At 47.0% G+C, this 18,448-nt stretch overlaps 1 protein-coding gene across 1 annotated transcript in view; it reads left to right on the top strand.

Annotated features, from left to right (window-relative positions):
* The first annotated feature begins 791 nt into the window (after positions 1-791).
* The window catches only part of LOC142311611 (keratin, type I cytoskeletal 47 kDa-like), a 36,276-nt gene continuing 18,619 nt past the window's right edge, over positions 792-18,448 (top strand). The window contains exons 1-2 of the mRNA XM_075350172.1: positions 792-955; positions 1,048-1,103. Coding sequence (XP_075206287.1) covers positions 904-955; positions 1,048-1,103 — 108 coding nt within the window. The 5' untranslated portion in view covers positions 792-903. The remainder of the gene's footprint in view (positions 956-1,047; positions 1,104-18,448) is intronic.

Here is an 18,448-nt window from a genome sequence, read left to right as displayed (position 1 = left end):
CGTTTTGATGAGGTCCCCAAGGATAGGAGCTGAATGCGAGTTCTTATGGGCGCACTTGAGGTCTGTGATCTTTTTCACTAAAGAAAAAATCCTTTGAGCTCGCTTTCTTTTGAATTTGGACCCATGTTTGATCAAAATCCACCTCAACACACATTTGAGCTCCTCCCACTGTGTTGGGAGAGCCATGAGGTCAGTAAAGTGTATACCCAAGAACCCAGATATTGTATTCCATATTTCCATGGTACACATCTGGTCCCTCGATAGATTGTCATTGAGTTGCCATGTCCAGGGCTTCACAAACCCATCCTGGACGGTAACACACAGGAATATGGAAGCATGATTGGACCAAGAGATATTCCCTATGAAGGCCTGTATCTGCCAGGTCAGAACATGTCGACTGAGTAGGAACAGGTCAATGCACCTGTAGGAGGAATAATAAGAATAGTCACAATCCGTGGGGTGAAGTGTTCTCCACACATCCTCCAGACCCTGGATAGACCATTTTCCTGTATTTATTTTCCTAAGTGAGTGTGGGTGTTATGTTAAGACTTAGACAGATATGGGGGCTTCCTACTGTAGAATGCATTAATTATTAGTATTAATTATTAAAATTGGTAATAGCAAAATCTTGCACACATAAAAAGCTAAAGGCTAAAACAACATCAGGTTATAGTAATGTTTACATTTAATGCAGGATGTGAAATGTTGGCAAATGTTAAATGCTGTCATAACTAGTTTAATAAGCTTGATTGATCTAGTTCTAACATCAAAGTTGCCTTTGTCTAGGACAGTTTCCAATGCGCACAGTGCCATATAGAGTGTTTATGGATGCCATCAATTTTTGGGCTATAAAGAAGGACATTGACTGGTGCTATCCATGCCTTGAGCTCCACTATCTGCGGAATGAAGATCATCGTATTCCTGGTTCTGGCCGGTCTCAGCCTCACTGCTGCCGGTATGTAGATTGTGACATTCTGTTAAATCCTAAATTATTCCTTTGCATTGTGAGATAACTTTTTGAGGGTTTTTTTTGCTCTATTTGTAAAGGAATTACTGATACAAATCCTGATACGAGGTGGGAGCTCTTGTTTTCTGTACTAAAGGTAAGATTCTTGAAGGGAAATCTCTAATCTCAAAGTGAAATTCTAAACCATATCTACAACCATTAATGTAAAGTTGTTTTCATTCAGACATAATTAACTTCTATAAAATAGAAGCTATACTTTGTTCAATATATTAGTTGTGATTATTATTTTATCCCAGTGGTTGAGTGCTCTTATTATTTCAAGTTCACATAAACATGTCCATTATGTTGAGGATAAGACTCAAGCGGTCTCTCGGGATCTGACTGCCGTGTTCAAATTATATTGTCATGTGTGCACAGCGAGAAAGAATAACAATTAGTTGAATCAATTATGACTCTCTCTCTCACGACTGGCAAGCTACTCCTACTGGGACTTTATTTTCCTCGGACAAAGATTTTATAGTAAGGGTGTATACAAGAGTATAGTCCAATCAAGTACCGCAGGTCGGGGCTCAGGACGTACAGGAGTTTGCATAGTCTCTGCTGGATTGGTCAGTCCATACGTTGAGAATTCTCCTTTGTTCATCATCTTGGGTGTAGACAGGATGTGGCAGCCATCTTTAAGTTACATGTGCACATATATATTGTATTAAGGAAAAAACACTAAATATGCAGTGTATATATATATATATATATATATATATATATGTTAGTAAAAAACAAAAGCATTCATAAATATGTGTTAGTTTACATCTACTAAACTATATACCTGAGTCTATGAAATGGCTGAATTACCGTATTTTTTGGTTTATAAGACGCACCTGATTATAAGATGCACCCCCAAATTTGGTGAAGGAATAGAGAATTTTTTTTAATAAATGGGGTATGTCTTATAATGCCAGTGTCCATCTAACAAATCATATAGGGTATATGTCCCTCATAGCCCCCCCATCCTAAAATTAGCCTGCTTAATCTGGATATGGCCACCTTATATTGAATATAGCCCCCTTGTGCTGGCACACATCCCCCAGTGATGCCACATGTCCCCTATTGCTGGCACACGTCCCCTATGGATTTCACACGTCCTCTATGGCTGGCACATGGCCCCCTGTGGCTAGCACACAGCCCCCAGTGATGCCACATGTCCCCTATTTCTGGCACACGTCCCTTATGGCTGGCACACGTCCCCTATTGCTGGCACATGTCCTCTATGGCTGGCACATGGTCTCTATGGCTGGCACACGGCCCCTATGGCTGGCACACGGCCCCTATGGCTGCCACATGGCCCACTGTGGCTGCCACACGGCCCCTATGGCTGGCACACGGCCTCTATGGCTGGCACATGGCCCACTGTGGCTTGCACACGGCCCCTATGGCTGGCACACGGCCTCTATGGCTGGCACATGGCCTCCTGTGGCTGACACACGGCCCCCAGTGATGCCACATGTCCCCTATGGCTGTCACACATCCTCTATGGCTGGCAGATGGCCCCCTGTGGCTGGCACATGGCCCCTATGGCTGTCACATGGCCCCTATGGATAGCACAAGGCCCACTGTGGCTGGCACATGGCCCACTGTGGCTAGCACATGGTCCCTATGGCTGGCACACGGCCCACTGTGGCTGGCACACATCACCCTGTGTTAAATATCTCCCCCATGCTGCTGCTTTTAGTAAAAAAACCTCTTTCTTTACCTTCTGCAGCACTGTCTTCCCTCGTGTCTTCCTCCGTGTGGTTGAGCTCCTACTCTCTCCTGCACTTCCTGGTTCTCGGTGCAGTCATGTGATCAGCACAGCAGAGAGATATCTCTCCATGCCTGATCACAGCAGCAGGAGGGGGACCGGGGAGACACGCTGGAGGAGGTAAGGAAAGAGTTTTTTATTTTACTATGGGCAGCAGTATGGGGACCATATCTAACACAGGGGAGGCATGTGACATCAAAGGGAGCACAGGCACATATAATATGCGCCGCTCCCCCAGCCCATCACCGCGGTGCCATTTCAGCACCATGGTGATGGACAGAGGCTGTGCATATTATATGAGCGGGAGCAGGAGATCTCCCGATGTAGCCTTCCCCAGCGCATCAGCCTCTACCAGCCTCCCTCAGCCTCCAGCACCGCTCCAGACCCCCACTTCCCCTGGACCCTGCAGTAACACAAGCAGTGGGGGTTAGCAGCTAGTAGCTGCTTGGATTACTCTTAGCTAGCAATACAAAAAATGCAGCGGGAGCCCATATATATTTTTTTTAATTATTTATTTAAATAACTAAAAACAAAATGGGCTTCCTTGTATTTTGATTGCTGGACATCACAGTGCTGTAAAAATAAATCTTTAAAAAAATTTACGTAGCGCTCCGCGGTATTTTTGATTCTCAGCGCAGATAAAGCAGACAGCTATGGGTTGCCACCCCCATCTGCCTGCCGTTACCTTGGTTGGCAATGAAAATACAGGGAAGCCTATTAATTTTTTCTATTTAAAAAATAGTTAAAAAAAAAATGACGTTGGGTCCTCCCATTTTTGATAGCCAGCTAGGGTAAAGCAGACGGCTGTAACCTGAAAACCACAGCTGGCAGCTTTACCGTGGTTGGGGATCCAATGTGGAGGTCCCCCCAGGCTCTTTTTTTATAATTATTTTATAAATATTAATAATTACACAAAAAAAGTAGGGTCCCCCCAAATTGGATCACCAGCCAAGGTAAAGCGGACAGCTGTGGTCTGGTATTCTCAGGGTGGGAAGGTCCATAGTTATTGGGCCTTCACAGCCTAAAAATAGCAGGCCGCAGGCACCCCAGACGTGGCGCATCCACTAGATGCGCCAATCCTGGCGCTTCACCCCAGCTCATCCCGTGCCCTGGTGCAGTGGCAAACGGGGTAATAAATCGGGTTGATACTAGCTGTAAATTCACCTGAGATCAAGCCCAGCAGTTTGTGATGTCATGGCGTCTATTAGATACCCAACATCATAAACTGTCAGTACTAACAAAAAAAAAACAAAAAAAACAAAAAAAAAAAATCGACAAAAGAAATTTATTTGAAAAAACAGTCCCTAAAACATTTCCTCTTTCACCAATTTATTGTAAGAAAAAAAATAAAGGGGTCCCACGACGACTCTGGACCGTCTAGAATATGGGGGGGAGACACTCAGGGAACGTATCCCCCATTTTCTAGGAGTGCAGACCCTTCATGTGAGGAGTGTGGGTGCAATGAATCTGCACGCACTCTCCCCGGGTCCACAGCAGCAGAGTCCATGTCGTAATGGTTGCTACCAAAGCTGCAATGCCCTGCTCATGAGGTAAGGGCATGCCTAATCAGGAGAACTACTGTAGAGGAAGCTCTGCTCACTGGTATGTAGGTGCTCAGAGGTAATAATAGATAAAATTAGTGAGTAACCTTGGCACTCTAAATCTCCTAGACTAAGTCAGCAAGTCACAACGGATAGTAATGCAAAATCACTCTTTATTGGTCCGTATTAAGAAAAAAAAAATTTTCATAAGCATATATGTTTTTGTCCAAAACAAGTTACAAATGACGTTTCGGCCTGAGCCTTGGTCAGATTGGACTTATCTGCATGTAATCCTGAAAAATGACAATAATCAGTATCACATAAGAGTGAGAGAACAATAACATAAACTCGAACAATGTAGAGGTACAATTGGGATGCAGCAAAAAAATTGCAACACAGCAAGAAATGAAACACATGATACAAATGTCATAATACAGTACAAGGACAATATAGTAATGACAAATATGGGGTCAGAGTAGGCTTAGACAGCTCTGGTACTAAAGAGATGTCAATCATAAAGTAATATGTGCAGTAGGTGTAGAGCTACACTATGCATGGCAGAGCTAATGGGTTGACCGGCCATAGAAAAAGAACGGAGAAAAAGTGGAGAAAAAGTGGAGAAAAAGTGGAGAAAAAGTGGAGAAGAAGTGGAGAAGAAGTGGAGAAGAAGTGGAGAAAAAGTGGAGAAAAAAATGGAGAAGAAGTGGAGAAAAAGTGGAGAAAAGGTGGAAAAAAGGTGGAGAAGAAGTGGAGAAGTGGAGAAGAAGTGTTTGTTCATGCCAGATGGGAGATAAATAAGTTTTTTACCGGCGCTGTCATTTACTGTAACGTGATCATTGGTGTACGGTGTATACCTGTGATCACGTGAGCGGGGACCGGAAAAACCATCCTGAATCATGATCTTCAGGGTCTCAGCTAGCCTTGAAACCCCGGAGATTTTCTGACGCCGGGGGGCGTTATTCACTTATTTCTGCCTGCTGTTTATAAACGGCAGATCAGAATAAGGCTACATTAACACGACCGATCCATTTTTGCGGTCTGCAAAAAACAGTCAATTTTTTTTCACGGGTGCATCCGTGTGGCATCCGTTTCCGTTCCGTAGACGGTCCGTATGTCATCTGTTTGTCATCCGTGTGCCTTCCGTTTTTTTTGTGTACTGCAAAAAAACTGAAGGAGGGTAAATGCATAAATTTACCCAGGATCCATAGCTTCATCCTACATGAGGCGGTCACATGTTCACTCCAGTGCCATTTTCTACTGCTTTTCACAGCGTAGAGCGCTCTGGTGATTTTCTTGTGCTTGTGCACTTCATATCAGTCTTTTCTGTCATTATAATGGTAGAAAGACACATAATGTCCCACTCTCCTGCATTTTGTAATTTTGCACCCTTTGGTGCCATGCAGGGCAGGGCAGCGTTGCGCAGCGCTGTGCCTGTGGGCACTGGTGTACTCACTCAGAAGAAACACTCTTGAAACGTTGGTAAACCAGAAACGGGATGGTGGTCAGTGCCCGCAGCCGGCTGCGTGTTTTTCCCCCTACTCGGGCTGGTGGTGACGTCTTTCCCTGCACCCTCTTGTCTGTGTGACTGCCTATGTCTGAACAACAGTAGTCCGCTCCCCGACTAGTAGCTGCCGGAGGAGCCCTCTTGCCCGCAGGTGCTGGCCCGTGGGATTGCGGTGCCTGGGCGGTGGCTTCCTATCCCCCTCGGTGGGTTGTTGCCATCTATCGGGACTTTGGGTGGGAATGGACCTATAATCCAAGCCTCAATCAGTTGATTTGACTCGGTCCAGTTACTTCTGGGCCTCGTACAGGGTCTGACTACCCTTCTTTGGTGCTCCGGTTTCGGTTTGACTCCCTGATTTGGTACCGGCGGGCTACAACCTAGCCCCGGTGCCTTGCCGGTTCCGCCGGTTCTACTCCCGGCCTCCTGCAGATGGCCACCACCGTCTGTCTCCTGGCCACAGGGTTCCTAGGCTCCCACCTAGGCCCTGACAGATTTACTTCTCAGCTCTCACAGCTACCTCCTCTCCTTTCCTCTCCCTAACACAGACTTTTTTAACTCTCTGTTTTTCCCCGCCCCTGCCCATCAATCCTCTTCGGTGGGCGTGGCCAACCGCCTGACCCCGACCCCGGGTGTGGATATCTGGAGCAGATAGGGCTTACTCAGGGTTTTGGTTGACTGGTGGAACCTTTTTGAGGGACCAGGTGTTATGCAGGGGACTCTCTGTGACCCCTGGCTAGTCCAGGGCGTCACACCGCCCACCTCCTTCTTTCCACATTGCCGGTGGACGGAGGTTAGGAGATGTTCGTCGCTCCTGCGGTGTCACACATAGCGAGGAACAACGAGGAACAACATCACTACTAAGCAGACAACGATATTTGTTTTTTGGATGACCTCTCCAAAACCAACGATTTTTGTCTCTTTTGCGATCGTTTAAGGTCGCTCGTATGTGTCACACGCTGCGATGTCGCTAACGATGCCGGATGTGCGTCACAAACACCGTGACCCCGACAATAAATCGTTAGCAATATCGCAGCGTGTAAAGCCCCCTTAAGAAGGGTCCCTTTTTATGAGAATCTCTTAGACATTGCTGGAGAATCATGACCCTTGTTGCAACTGTAGCCAATTGAATACTATTTTTGTAAAAAAAAATACCCTAAGGCTACTTTCACACTTGCGTTGGGCGACTTCCGTTGCTATCCGCAGCCTTGAGGAATTACGGCAACCGTTGCAGGAAACCGTTATGTTCCTCATAGACTTCTATTAGATACGGATAGCAATGGATGGTCTTGCGTTGCATCCGCGTCGTTATTTTGACGCTGCGCCGGGCGGAAGGAACACTGCATGTAGCGTTTTTTTGTGTTGTTAAAATAGCGCACCTTGACGGATTCTGTTGGAATCCGCCACGGTGTCTAATGATTGTCTATGGTGGCAGTTTCCGCCGCTATGCGCTAAGCGGCGGAATCCGCTGATTGATTTTGTCACGTTCTACTGCGCATGCTCAGCATGTCCAGCAGAATGATCGAAATCGTTTAAAATCACTCCTGGTCTCTGCCCCCCCTCTCCCTCCCTCTCAGCCCTTCTCTCATACTCCCCGATCACGGGCGCGACGCTGCACAGCTGTCACACTGCTCCAGCGGCTTTTCCTCTTTTGAAAAAGCCGGCCGTCCATTATTCAATCTCGTATTCAATGCTTCCCCCGCCCACCAGCGCCTATGATTGGTTGCAGTCAGACTCGCCCCCACGCTGAGTGACAGCTGTCTCACTGCAACCAATCACAGCTGCCGGTGGGAGGGTCTATATCGTGCAATACAGTAAATAAATAAATAATTAAAAAAAAAATGGCTTGCGGTCCCCCCCAATTTTGATACCAGCCAAGGTAAAGCCACACGGCTGAAGGCTGGTATTCTCAGGATGGGGAGCCCCACATTATGGGGAGCCCCCCAGCCTAAAAATATCAGCCAGCAGCCGCCCGGAATTGCCGCATCAATTAGATGCGACAGTCCCAGGACTCTACCCAGCTCATCCTGAATTGCCCTAGTGCGGTGGCAATCGAGGTAATAAGGAGTTAATAGCAGCAGCCCATAGCTGCCACTAAGTCCTAGGTTAATCATGGCAGGCGTCTCCCTGAGATACCTTCCATGATTAACCTGTAAGAGAAAGTAAATAAACACATACACCCGAAAAAATCCTTTATTTGGAATAAAAGACAAAAAAACACCCTCTTTCACCACTTTATTAAAATCCCCATATACCCCATTCAGGTCGGCGTAATCCACACGAGCTCCCACATCCAGCTCTGCTACATGAAGCTGACAGGAGCGGCAGTAGAACACCGCCGATCCTGTGAGCTCCACACAGCAACTGAAGTGAATCGCGCTGTCAGCAGGGACATCACTCAGATAATGCCGGTGTGTGTGCAGTGATGATGGGTGCGGTAGTGCCGGTGTGTGTGCGGTGATGATGATTGCTGTAGTGTCGGGGTGTGTGCAGTGATGATGGGTGCGGTAGTGTCGGGATGTGTGCGGTGATGTCGGGGTGTGTGCGGTGATGTCGGGGTGTGTGCGGTGATGTCGGGATGTGTGCGGTGATGTCGGGATGTGTGCAGTGATGTCGGGATGTGTGCGGTGATGTCGGGATTTATGCGGTAATGTCGGGATGTGTGCGGTAATGTCGGGATGTGTGTGGTAATGTCGGGATGTGTGCGGTAATGTCAGGATGTGTGCGGTAATGTTGAGATGTGTGTGGTAATGTTGGGATGTGTGCGGTAATGTCGGGATGTGTGCAGGAGTGTTAGGATGTGTGCGGTGACGTCGGGATGTGTGCAGTGATGATGAGGGCTCTCTCTCTCGGCTAAAGAAAACTTAACGCAATGCGTTATTTCACTGGAATCCGTGGCCTTTATTATCACACTTTTTGCAAAGCATCCGTCAGATGCGTTACACAACACAACAGTTTTGACAGAGCTGGGATATATTGACAAAAGAAAATCGCCAAAAGTTGCAACATTTTTGTAGAACTCGAAGGGGCATTTTGCACACTACGATATCGCACGTGCGATGTCGGTGGGGTCAAATTGAAAGTGACGCACATCCGGCGTTGCATGCGAGATCATAGTGTGTAAAGCATTTTTGATACGATTAATGAGCGCAAAAGCGTCGTTATCGTATCATCGGTGTAGCGTCGGTCATTTCCATGAATTTGGAACCTGGTGCTTTGGCAAATCGGGGTAATAAGGAGTTAATGGGAGCCCATAGCTGCCACTAAATCCTAGATTAATCATGTCAGGCGTCTCCCCAAGATTCCTTTCATGATTAATCTGTAAGTTACAGTAAATAAACACACACCCGAAAAATCTTTTATTAGAAATAAAAAACACAAACATATACCCTGGTTCAACAATTTAATCAGCCCGAAAAAGCCCTCCATGTCCGGCATCATCCAGGATGGTCCAGCGTCGCATCCAGCTCTGCTGCATGAAGGTGACCAGAGCAGCAGAAGACACCACCGCTCCTGTCAGCTCCACGCAGCAACTGAAGACAGCCGCGCGATCAGCTGAGCTGTCACTGAGGTTACCCGCGGCCACCACTGGATCCAGTGACAGCGGGTAACCTCAGTGACAGCTCAGCTGATCGCACGGCACTCTTCAGTTGCTGCGTGGAGGTGACAGGAGCGGCTGTGTCTGCTGCAGCTCCGGTCACCTCCATGTAGCAGAGCTGGATGCGACGCTGGACCAACCTGGATGACGCCGGACATGGAGGGCTTTTTCGGGCTGATTAAATTGTTGAACCAGGGTATATGTTTGTGTTTTTTATTTCTAATAAAGGATTTTTCGGGTGTGTGTTTATTTACTGTAACTTACAGATTAATCATGAAAGGAATCTCGGGGAGACGCCTGACATGATTAATCTAGGATTTAGTGGCACCTATGGGCTGCCATTAACTCCTTATTACCCCGATTTGCCAACGCACCAGGGCAAATCGAGAAGAGCCGGGTACAGTCCCAGAACTGTCGCATCTAATGTATGCGGCAATTCTGGGCGGCTGCTGACTGATATTTGTTAGACTGGGGGGCTCCCCATAACGTGGGGCTCCCCATCCTGAGAATACCAGCCTTCAGCCGTATGGCTTTATCTGGCTGGCATTAAAATGGGGGGGGGGACCGCACGCCATTTTTTTAAATTATTTATTTATTTATTTTACTGCACAGTATAGACACGCCCACCGGCTGCTGTGATTGGGTGCAGTGAGACACCTGTCACTCAGCGTGGGGGCGTGTCTCACTGCAACCAATCATAGGCGCCAGTGGGCGGGGAAAGCAGGGAATACGAGATTGTTTAATGAGCGGCCGGCTTTTTCAAAATAGTAAAAGCCGCCGTAGCAGTGTGAATGCCGTGCAGCGCCGTGCCGGTAATCGGGGAACGGTAAGTATGAGAGAGGGGGGGGAAACTGACCGTCAGACTGTGAGAGAGGGACAGACAGACAGAGAGACCGACAGAGAGACAGAGAGACCGACTGACGGACTCAGGGAGATTGACCGACATACACAGAAATAGAAAGAATGGCCAACATCACTAGAAATAAAAACACCAAACAGACACGGACTATAGGTAGATGCATACGTGTTTACTAACGTGTGTGCACATACCCATAGACTTTCACTGTGTCCACGTGTGCGTGCTCCGTGCAGATAACGGACATGCATCCGTGTAAAACGCAAACACATACGGATCACGGACATGCACACACGGACATAATGAAATAACACACGTGTGACCACAATCATAGATTAACATTGGTGCATGTTTGTCCGTGTCTCCGGTATATACGGAAACGGAACAAACACGCACGTGTTTCACGGACATGTGAAGGGGGCCTAAAGCAAAGAGGAATTTGCCTCTCCCAGTTTCTAGCCCAACATATAACAAACCGCCCAAGGGCTTCATACATTCTAAGGCTATGCGCGCACGTTGCGTTTTTCCCGCGGAAACGCGTTTAGAACTGCAGCATTTCAGTGCCAAATTGCATGTGTTCAGCTTCCCCAGCAAAGTCTATGAGAAGGCCGAAAAATCAATGCACATGCTGCATTTCTAAACGCAGCGTTTTGGATGCCAAAAATTGGTGCGAAAAAAAAAGCAGCATCTCACTTCTTTTGTGCGTTGTAGCTGCGTTCTCCACCCATTGAAATCAATGATGTTGTTCAGAACGTAGCTACAACGCAGTTAGCGGCATTTTTGTTGCGGTCCGCATGCTTTTTGGGCATACAGAACGCATGCATTATTACCTGGAAGTGAGGTCAAGAGGTTTCCTGTTGACCTCACTTTCTGGAAAAGTTCAGGAAAGCTGGTGTCGCCAAAGTGCCCCCCGACTCCCCAACCCTCTCCTGAAAATCCAAGATGGCCGTGCACACAGCAACGCACCGGCCGCATTTACCCTTTTCCTCTGGTTTCTGTCACATGTGCCATGACACATGCAACAGAAAACTGCTCCCCAGGCCCTGCCAGGTCACCCCCTATTCCCTCCCGGTGTCCCCCGGTAACCCCTGTACCTGTCGCAGCGCTGATCCCCCGCGGCCACCTCGTCCTTCACAGTGCACGCTGCTCACATGTGCAGAGCAGCTGACAGCTGAGCTTCCTGCCTTCAGAAACGCTGGCTGCTGCTCGCACTCTGCTGCTGTGACATGGGGAGAGTGGGTGCAGAATCTTTGCACCCACTCTCCTCAAATGGAGGGTCTGAACTCCCAGAAAATAGGGGGCATGTTCCCTGAGCGTGCCCCCCATATTCTAGAAGGTCCAGAGTTGACGTGGGACTTCCAAAATGGATTACAGGGGACCCAATTTTTTTTTATTTTCAATAAATTGGTGAAAGAGGGAATGTTTTGGGTTTTTTTTTATCAATTTTTTTGCTATTACTGTCAATTAGTTATGTCTGGTATCAAATAGAAGCCGTGACATCACTAACTGCTGGTCTTGATGCCAGGTGACATTACACATCTGGTATCAGCCCCATTTATTATCCTGTTTGCCACCGCACCAGAGCAACGGGATGAGTTGGGGCGAAGCGCCAGGATTGGCGCATCTAATGGATTTTAAGGCTGGGAAGAGTCCAATAACCATGGCTCTTCCCATCCTGAGAATACCAGATCCCAACTGTCAGCTTCACCTTGGCTGGTGATCTAATTTGGGGGGGACCCCACAGGTTTTTTTTTAATTATTTATTTATAAATAAAAAAAACAGCTTGGGGAGCCCTCCAAATTGATCACCAGACAAGATGAAGCTGTCAGCTGTGGTTTGCAGGCTACAGCTGTCTGCTTAACCCTAACTGGCTATCAAAAATAGGGGGGACCCTACGTCATTTATTTTAATTTTTTTTTGGGCTAAATACAAGGCTAGGCACCCTTTAGGCTAGGGCCCCACTTTGCGTTTTTACTTGCGTCTTAGGTGCTTTTTTGGTCCATTTTGAGAAGCACCTTTTTCCTGCCAAAATGCTTGCGTTTCCATTTCCCATTAAATTCTATCGCAAATGTGATTTTTCCAACCCCACTTTGCGTTTATAAACGCATCTGCGAATTTGCATATTTTGTGGCAAAAACCATGCGTTCAAAGAAGCAACATGTCAATTGTTTTTGCCATTTTCGGTCAGTTTTGCTAACATTGAAGTCAATGAGAAATGGCAAAAACCAAGATTCCAACAAATTCCTGCGTTTTACCTGCTTTTTCAGTGCTGAAAACATGCGTTTGGGACTTACAAAACGCATGTTTTTTGCACATTAAATTAATGATTTCTTATGTCCCTTTACACACACATAATCCGTCAATTTACATAGGCGGGCTTTGCACATTGCGACATCGCAAGCCGATGCTACGATGTCGCACGCGATAGTCCCCGCCCCCGTCGCAGGTACGATATCGTGTGATAGCTGGCGTAGCGAAAATTATCGCTACGCCAGCTTCACATGCACTCACCTGCCCTGCGACCGTCGCTCTGGCCGGCGACCCGCCTCCTTCCTAAGGGGGCGCGTCGTGCGGCGTCATAGCGACGTCACACGGCAGGCGGCCAATAGCGGCGGAGGGGCGGAGATGAGCAGGATGTAAACATCCCGCCCACCTCCTTCCTTCCGCATAGCCGCCGGCGGCAGGTAAGGAGATATTCCTCGCTCCTGTGGCTTCATACACAGCGATGTGTGCTGCCGCAGGAACGAGGAACAACATCGTACCTGTCGCGGCACCAGCATTATGGAAATGTGGGTGAATGCAATGATGATACGATAACGACGTTTTTGCGCTCGTTCATCGTATCATCTAGCATTTACACAGTACGATGTCGAAAGTGACGCCGGATGTGCGTCATTTTCGATTTGACCCCACCGACATCGCACGTGCGATGTCGCAACGTGCAAAGCCGCCCTTAAAGAAAATGATAAATTTATTGCTATTTTTCTGATAAAAATACTTGATTACCGCTAAAATTCCATTATATTTTTCTTTTTTCAATTTAATTTCTGTAAATATGTATTCAATCCTTTTTTTTCTTTAAATTTGAATGTTTCACCTTTATTTAGCAGTGTCTTGATTTACAAAACGCATCTGTCTAAACGCAGGTGGAAAAGCAGGTAAACAGCGCTGAAAACGCAGCTAAAACGCGGGACATACGCATGCGTTTTCAGCGCTAAATTTCTGAAAAAGGAAACTTTGGTCAAATCAATTAAGGCAAAAAACGTGCGTTCTAAACTGCAAGAAGGTGAACGCAAAGTGGGGCCCTAGACTTAGTGCCACATGAAAGGCACTAAAGGGCGCCAGCTTAGAATATGCAGGGGGGTGGGACGTTATATATTTGTTTGACATCCATTGACGCATTTTTGGCTGTGTGCCCACAACCAGGGTTTGCAGCATTTTGGGCGCAGAGTGTTTTCCCTGCATCCATAACGCTGCGTTGTGCAGTAGAACCACAGTGGAAGGATTTTTAGAAATCCTGTGCCCACTGTGCTTCTTTTCTCCGCAGCATAAACTGACCTGCGGCGTGGCTTCCCGAGCCTCAGCATGTCAATTTATGCTGCGGAGACAAGAGTGTTCTCTGCACGTAGAATAGAGCTAAAGTCCATAGAAGCCTGAACCCAAATCGTGGGCATGGGCAGCTGCGTTCTCCCGTGGACAACACTCACATCTCTGCAGGAAGGCTGGCACTGTGTACTGTACGCCGTGTCACTGGATCATGTGGTCAAAAACGCACCTGTAGAGAACGCATGGAAAATGCAAGGACAACGCATGAAAAACGAATGAAAAGCGCATGCGTTTTTGATGCGTTTTTTTTTCAAAACACATTGTTTACAATTGTCCCCTCTGCCAGAGGGTGCGTTTTTTTTCAGTGCGCACATAGCCTAAAAGAATGGTCTGAATCTACCAGGGGAGGTGTTTAACTGGTGTTGACCATGCAAAATGTAGGCTTTTTTCTTTCTCTTAGGCTATGTGCCCACGGGGAAAGTGTCCTGCGGTTAAGAAAGCCATGGAACCCATAGGGTGTAGGGGCGACATGACAGCCCGGAGGGTAGGGAGTTGATGGGGTTAAACAGTGTTGGTTCGTTTAGGAATGAGGAAAAGAAGGTGATTGGTTAGGGGGTGGAGTGTGGTGGAAGGAAAGGAGGGAGCTTCATGGTGTATATAATAGGAGATGGGAGTCAATTACCTCCTTTTGCACTTCCTGGATGACAGCTTCCCACCCACCCTCCCTTCTATTGTGTATTGTTATTATTGGTGTGTTTATATGCATGGATAATATTTCAATTTTAAGAGCCATTACAACAAAAAAAAAAAAAAAAAAATGAGAAAAGAAAGGATTGGAGAAAGTGTCCTTTATAAAATAAAAAAAAAAAAAAAAAAAAAAAAAAAACAAACGAAAGAAAAGAGATTTCTTTGTGGATTGTGATGTATAGTGTCATTTGGGATTCTTGTAAGTGGGTGAATAAGATGGGGGTAATGTGGGAATATATGTATATGATGTGTATGATGTATATGTGTATGATCAGCATAAATAATGGGGATTATGTCCTTTGTCACAGCAGCAGGGGTAGGTCTGGTCCAGAGGAGCTCTAATTGTTACTGGTGTTTGGATGGAGAGCCACTGGGGAAGGTACAGTGGCTCCGGTTACTGGTGACCTGCAGGTACAAGGTTGTCTGCAGGGAGGAGGTATTGCTCCGTTGGTGATCAATGCCTTATATATGGGTCAGGGTTGTTGCCAAGGATTATATATTAAGGAGTTGATGGTTGCCAGGCAGTCACAGGTGGCTATAGTGCCCCATGTGATAGATAATTGAAAGTACGGGTGTTTTTGGTTTTGGTAAGGGTATTACTCCTTTGGTGACTTTTACCTCATTTAAATATGAGACCATTGTTATGGTCAGTGATCCATTTTGGTGAAATGGTAATCGCAGGAGGAGTCACTGGTTGGGGTAATGGTTCTGGATCCAAGTGCAGTGCAAGCACGTGGTTCTGCAAGGCATAGGGGTTTTGATCCGTAGGTGATTAATACCTCTTATCTCTGGGCTAGTTGCAGCCGGGGATGTTGTTGGATTAAAGTCGCTAACGGGCTTTAAGGTTTTTGAGGTCACAGTTACTGTCATGCACATGGGGGATTGATCCGTAGGTGATTGATGCCTCATATCTCTGGGCTGGAGGTTGCAGCCGGGGACAATATTGAGTTGGAGGTAAAGAGGAATGTAAGGTTTTGAGACACAGTTGATACTTGATGCTTCTTGGGGGGGGTTTTAATCCGTAGGTGATTAATGCCCCCATCTCTGGGTCGGTGTGTTGCGGCCAGGGATCGTGTTTCTGACGGTTGTGTGATTGAACGGTCACTTGTAGGATATAGTGGCTTTGGTTACAGGGATCTTGCAGGCATGGGGTCCTGCAAGGTTGGGGTATTGATCCGTAGGTGATTAATGCCTCGTATTTCTGGGTCGGTGTGTTGCGGCCAGGGATCGTGTTTTCTGACGGTTTGTGTGATTGAAGAGTCACTTGCGGAATACTGTGGCTTTGGTTACAGGGATCTTGTAGGCATGGGGTCCTGCAAGGTTGGGGTATTGATCCATAGGCGATTAATGCCTCGTATCTCTGGGTCGGTGTGTTGCGGCCAGGGATTGTGTTCTGGTGGTGGAGTATGGCTTCTGGACCGGACTTATGGCGGGGGTAGGTCTGGTCCAGAGGCGGTTTAACGGATAATGTTGTTTGATTGGAGAGTCACTTGTAGGATATAGTGGCTCCGGTTACAAGGATCTTGCAGGCATGGGTCCTGCAAGGTGGGGGGTATTGATCCGTAGGTGATTCATACCTCATCTCCGGCCCGGTGTGTGTTGCGGCCAGGGATCATGTTTTGGTAGTGGAAGGTGGTTTCTGGACCGGGCCTACCCAGGGTTACGTATTGTATTACGTACTGTAGTATTATTATTATTATTATGGTATTACCTATTGTTAAATGTTGGGGACGCCCGTTGGACGGCGCCCCCTTGTGTTAGTGTGTAAACAATAGGCAATAAAGGGCTGCTGTGGCCATATTTTACCAAGTCGCAAGCAGTGTCCGTGTATTATTGATACCGGGTAAGGGTAATTTGGGAATAATATAGAAATCAACGACCGGAAAATCCCTCCTGGAAATGTCATATCCGCAGAACATTCCGCACGAGTTCCCCGAAATCCGCAGCACAGCTTTGTCTGTTTCCATGCTGCGGTTTTCTTGCGGAATATCCTGTGGATATGGTGCGGGCATTCTGCATTGAGGATACAGTACCATGGCTTCAGCACTGCATCCTCAATGCAGAACAAGTGCTGAGTGATCGGGGGAGTTCATACTTACCTCTATCATGCAGCACATCACTTTCCGGCGCCTGCACTGTGCAGGAGAAGGTGGGCGGGCCTGAACTAGCTCTGGCTGTCACATGACCAGAGCACGTGCAGGCCCCGCCCACCTCCTCCTTCCTGCTCCTGGATCCACCGCGCTCCAGCCTCCTGTGCACCGGGGGAAAGTGAGCAGGTGGCTGCTATCAAGGCAGGTAAGTATGGGACCAAGGCAGATTTCCGCAGGTAAATCCGCAGGAATAATTGACATGCAATTATGTGAGGCTGCGGGACATCCGCAGTATTTTCCGCAGCCGCACATTCCGCAACGTGGACACAGACACTCCCCGTGTCCCATAGGATAACATGGGGAGTGTCTGTACATGCTAAAACCTGCGGATTTATCTGGAAAAATCCAGATAATTCCGCAGGTTTTCCACGGCAAAATCCACAGAAGCAAGCTCCCGTTGGCACATGGCCTAAGAGGATGATGCTTTTGAAATTGAAACACCCCTGACATGCAGTATAAATAGGGTGTGAAGACCTCAGTCTTTATCCACACTTCTTATTCTATACAGATTGCCCAGGTTAGCTCCAACAGCAGTTCAGCCACCATGTCCTATCGTGCAAGCTTCGCATCATCCTATCAAGTTTCAAGTTCATCCGGGGGCTATGGTGGCAGCTATGGAGGAGGCTTTGGTGGAGGCTATGGTGATGGATCCGGTGGAGCATTCTCCTTGGGCTCTGCTGCTGGATCCGGTGGTGGGTTCTCTGCTGGTGGGTTTTCTGCTGGTGGATTCTCTGCTGGTGGCTTGGTGGTGGAGGAGCTGGTGGCTTTGGTGGTGGAGGAGCTAGTGGCTTGGGTTCATTTGGTGGAAGTGAGACGCAAACCATGCAAAACCTCAATGACCGTCTGGCTTCCTACTTGGAAAAAGTTAGAGCACTTGAGGCTGCCAATACTGAGCTGGAATTGAAGATCCGAGAATGGTACGAGAAACAAGTTGATAGTGGAGTAGGTGCAGCTTCCAAAGACTACAGCAAGTACTATGATACCATCAATGACTTGAGGAGCAAGGTAAATGTTTTTCTGAGATTTAAACAACAATTTAAGTAATAGGCCTGTACTGTCAAACTGAAATGCATTAATTTTGGAAGCAATAAACCCTAAATCCTTAGTAGATGAAGTTACTGCTGCACTATAACTAATCAGAAGATTAACTTAATATAAGAAATACAGTTTGCAGAGAAGCACATTTCTATGTTCGGAGATGACAGCCATGCTTGCATATTTCTTTATTGAATGTTGTCTATATAAACAGTCTCTTTCACTGACTCATTGTGTTAAGTGCACCCTTCTGTCCTGCAGAACATTTCCCACATGCATTAACAATCCTTATATTGTTAACCAGTAACCCTAGAACAATCTTAAAGAAGTTGTCCAGTTACCAAAACTGATTTTTTTTTTCTGATAAATCTTGCTAATATGTGCCCCTCAACACATCTATTATGTTTTTTCAGCAAAATTACCTTTTATTGTGCACCAGCAGCACATGCTCATTGCTGGCTCCAGCTCTGATGGGGTTAATCTCTCCTCTGACTTCCTGTGTTCAGTTCCTACAAGTCCCAGAATTCTTTGTGGCTCTAGGGCGGTGTCTAGCTTATCTAACACACCCATTGTGTCTAATACACCCACTCTCCTCTCCACCCAAACCCTCCTCCCTGCCTCTTCCCAGTGGATGCACTGAGAGAAATCACAGAGACAGCAGCAGCTCTGCACAGCCAGGGGAAGAAAGTGTGTGTGTGCGTATATACA

Source organism: Anomaloglossus baeobatrachus, chromosome 5 (genome assembly GCF_048569485.1).
Source record: "Anomaloglossus baeobatrachus isolate aAnoBae1 chromosome 5, aAnoBae1.hap1, whole genome shotgun sequence".
NCBI classification, from domain to species: domain Eukaryota; kingdom Metazoa; phylum Chordata; class Amphibia; order Anura; family Aromobatidae; genus Anomaloglossus; species Anomaloglossus baeobatrachus.
Note: the sequence above shows the minus strand (reverse complement) of the source record. Positions and strands in the feature narration are given on the sequence as shown.